Raw genomic sequence first — 2635 nt, 5'->3', positions numbered from 1 at the left:
TCTTCTCACCATCATGGCCTATGACCGCTACGTTGCCATCTGCAAACCCCTGCACTACGGGACCCTCTTGGGCAGCAGAGCTTGTGTCCACATGGCAGCAGCTGCCTGGGGCAGTGCTTTTCTCAATGCTGTCCTGCACACAGCCAATACATTTTCACTCCCCCTCTGCAAGGGCAACACTGTGGACCAGTTCTTCTGTGAAATCCCCCAGATCCTCAAGCTCACCTGCTCAAAATCCTACCTCAGTGAGGTTGGGCTCATTGTGGTCAGTGCCTGTTTAGTCTTGGGGTGTTTTGTTTTCATCGTGGGATCTTACGTGCAGATCTTCAGGGCTGTGCTGAGGATCCCCTCTCAGCAGGGACGGCACAAAGCCTTTTCCACGTGCCTCCCTCACCTGGCTGTGGTCTCCCTGTTTGTCAGTACTGCAGTGTTTGCCTACCTGAAGCCCCCCTCCATCTCCTCCCCAGTTCTGGACCTCGTGGTGTCTGTTCTGTACTCGGTGGTGCCTCCAGCAGTGAACCCCCTCATCTACAGCATGAGGAACCAGGATCTCAAGGATGCCGTGTGGAAACTGATGACTGGATGTTTTTGAGAAGCAATAAACTTCCCATCTTCTGCACAGTACTTACGGTGTAAAGCACTATAGGACCAGCCTGGTTTTGCTAGTTGTTTTGGTTTTGGTTTTGGTTTCAGCTTTTTTTAGTTGTAACAATGTTGTCCACAAAGAAATTTCATTATTCATGCCGTTCCTAATTCAGTCTCTACCTGTCTTGTGTGACCCAGAGACTGAGTAATGAGCCATGCTCCCTGTGTTTTAAAACAAAATAAGCGACCCTGCAGTGAGTTGTTTGTCCAAAATCCTTTCTGCCAGACCTTCTCTGGAGCTGCAGGGGCAGTGCCTGTGTTCAGAGGTGGAGGGGAAAAGAGTTCATGCAGAGCAGCACTGCCAGGTAGCACCCGTTCTTGGCCTTTCTGAGCTGCTCATTTTCCCCCTCCACACCCTCCTGAAGAGCCCTCACCTAGCTGTAAGGACCTGAGGGCACTGGCAGCTCAATATAGTCCTGGGGTGTGGCAGTGTGTGCCAGCAGGCAGGGACAAGAAATGGACACTTCTGTGACAGAGCTGATGTCCCTCACAGCATCATGAAAGGGGATCTTCTAAGGGCAGTGCTTGAACGCTTAGGTCTGTTTCTATCGATGTTCTTAAGAACATGGCCAGGAAAATGCACAGGAGAGAAAACACCAGTGAGTAGCTAAAGTGTGTGAGTGCGCATGGTGGGGGGGCACGGCAGTGTTCTTTCACAGCCAAGCTTCCTGGGAGGGAGATGAAGGACCAGCAGAGCAGGGTCTGGTCTGTGCCTGTGTTCACTGGGCACCCGGGGGGAGCTGCCCCAGAGCACTCGTCACCAACGCACCAATAACAACCACCATTTTCAGCACTGGCCTCTTACCGCAGTTCTTTGACCCACCATGGAGACACACCAAATAACAAGGTCAGAAGCCTCTGTCTGTGTTGTACCGAGAGACATGAGCATGCACATGGTGTGCGTGTGGTGAGATTAAACAAGTGAGCACAATGCCATCGGCTGTTCCTAGGGGTGTGTGGTGAGCTGGCCTTGGCTGGACAGCAGGTGCCCACCAAGTCATTCTACCACTCCCACTCCTCAGCTAAGCAGGGAGAGGAAAAATATGATGAAAAGCTCATGGACTGAGATAAAGACAAGGAGATGACTCAGCAATTACCATCACAGGCAGAACAGACCCGACTTTCATTTATTACCCATCAAATCAGAGTAGGGCAACGAGGAATAAAAACAAATCTTAAAACACCTTTCCCCCACCCCTCCCTTCTTCTCCAGCTCAACTTCCCTCCCAAATTCTCTACCTCCTTCCCTCAAGTGGCACAGAGGGATGGGGAATGGGGGTTGTGGTCAGTTCATCACAGATTGTCTCTGCCACTCCTTCCTCCACATATTCTTCCTCTGCTCCAGGGTTGGGTCCCACCTGTGGGAGACAGTCCTCCACAAACTTCTCCAATGTGGGTCCTTCCCACGGGCTGCAGTTCTTCACAAACTACTCCAGCATGGGTTCCTTCCAAGGGGAGCAGTCCTTCAGGAACAGACTGCTCCAGAATGGGTCCCCCATGGGGTCACAGGTCCTGCCAGAAAGCCTGCTCCAGTGTTAGCTCTCCACAGGGTCACAGCCCTCTTTGGGCACATCCACCTGCTCCGACGTGGGGTCCTCCGTGGGCTGTAGGTTGATATTTCATCCACTGTGGAACTCCATGGGCTGCAGGGGAACAGCCTGCCGCAGCAGGGTCTTTACCACAGGCTGCAGGGAAACCTCTGCTCCAGTGCCTGGAGCACCTCCGTCCCCTCCTTCTGCACTGACCTTGGTGTCTGCAGGGCTGTTTCTCCCACATAGTCTCACTCCTTTCTCCCAGATGCTGTTGTGCAGCGGTTTTTTCCCCCTTCTTAAATGTGTTATCACAGAGGTGCAACCACCATCGTTCATGGGCTCAGATTTGGCCAGCAGTGAGTGGGTCCACTTGGAGCCAGCTGGCATTGGCTCTATCAGGAATAGGGGAAGCTTCTGACATCTTCTCACAGAACCCACTCCGTTAGGCCCGCCTCGCA

At 52.7% G+C, this 2635-nt stretch overlaps 1 protein-coding gene across 1 annotated transcript; it reads left to right on the top strand.

The window, feature by feature from the left end:
- Positions 1-13: 13 nt before the first annotated feature.
- On the top strand, positions 14-592 carry LOC104133348 (olfactory receptor 14J1). The gene has a single exon (XM_009646741.1). The coding sequence runs from the start codon at positions 14-16 to the stop codon at positions 590-592; it is 579 nt and encodes a 192-aa protein (XP_009645036.1).
- The last annotated feature ends 2043 nt before the right edge of the window (positions 593-2635 follow it).

The sequence above is a fragment of the Egretta garzetta genome, unplaced genomic scaffold (assembly GCF_000687185.1).
Source record: "Egretta garzetta isolate BGI_Z169 unplaced genomic scaffold, ASM68718v1 scaffold119, whole genome shotgun sequence".
Lineage (NCBI taxonomy): Eukaryota > Metazoa > Chordata > Aves > Pelecaniformes > Ardeidae > Egretta > Egretta garzetta.
This window is presented reverse-complemented; position numbering and strand designations above follow the sequence as displayed.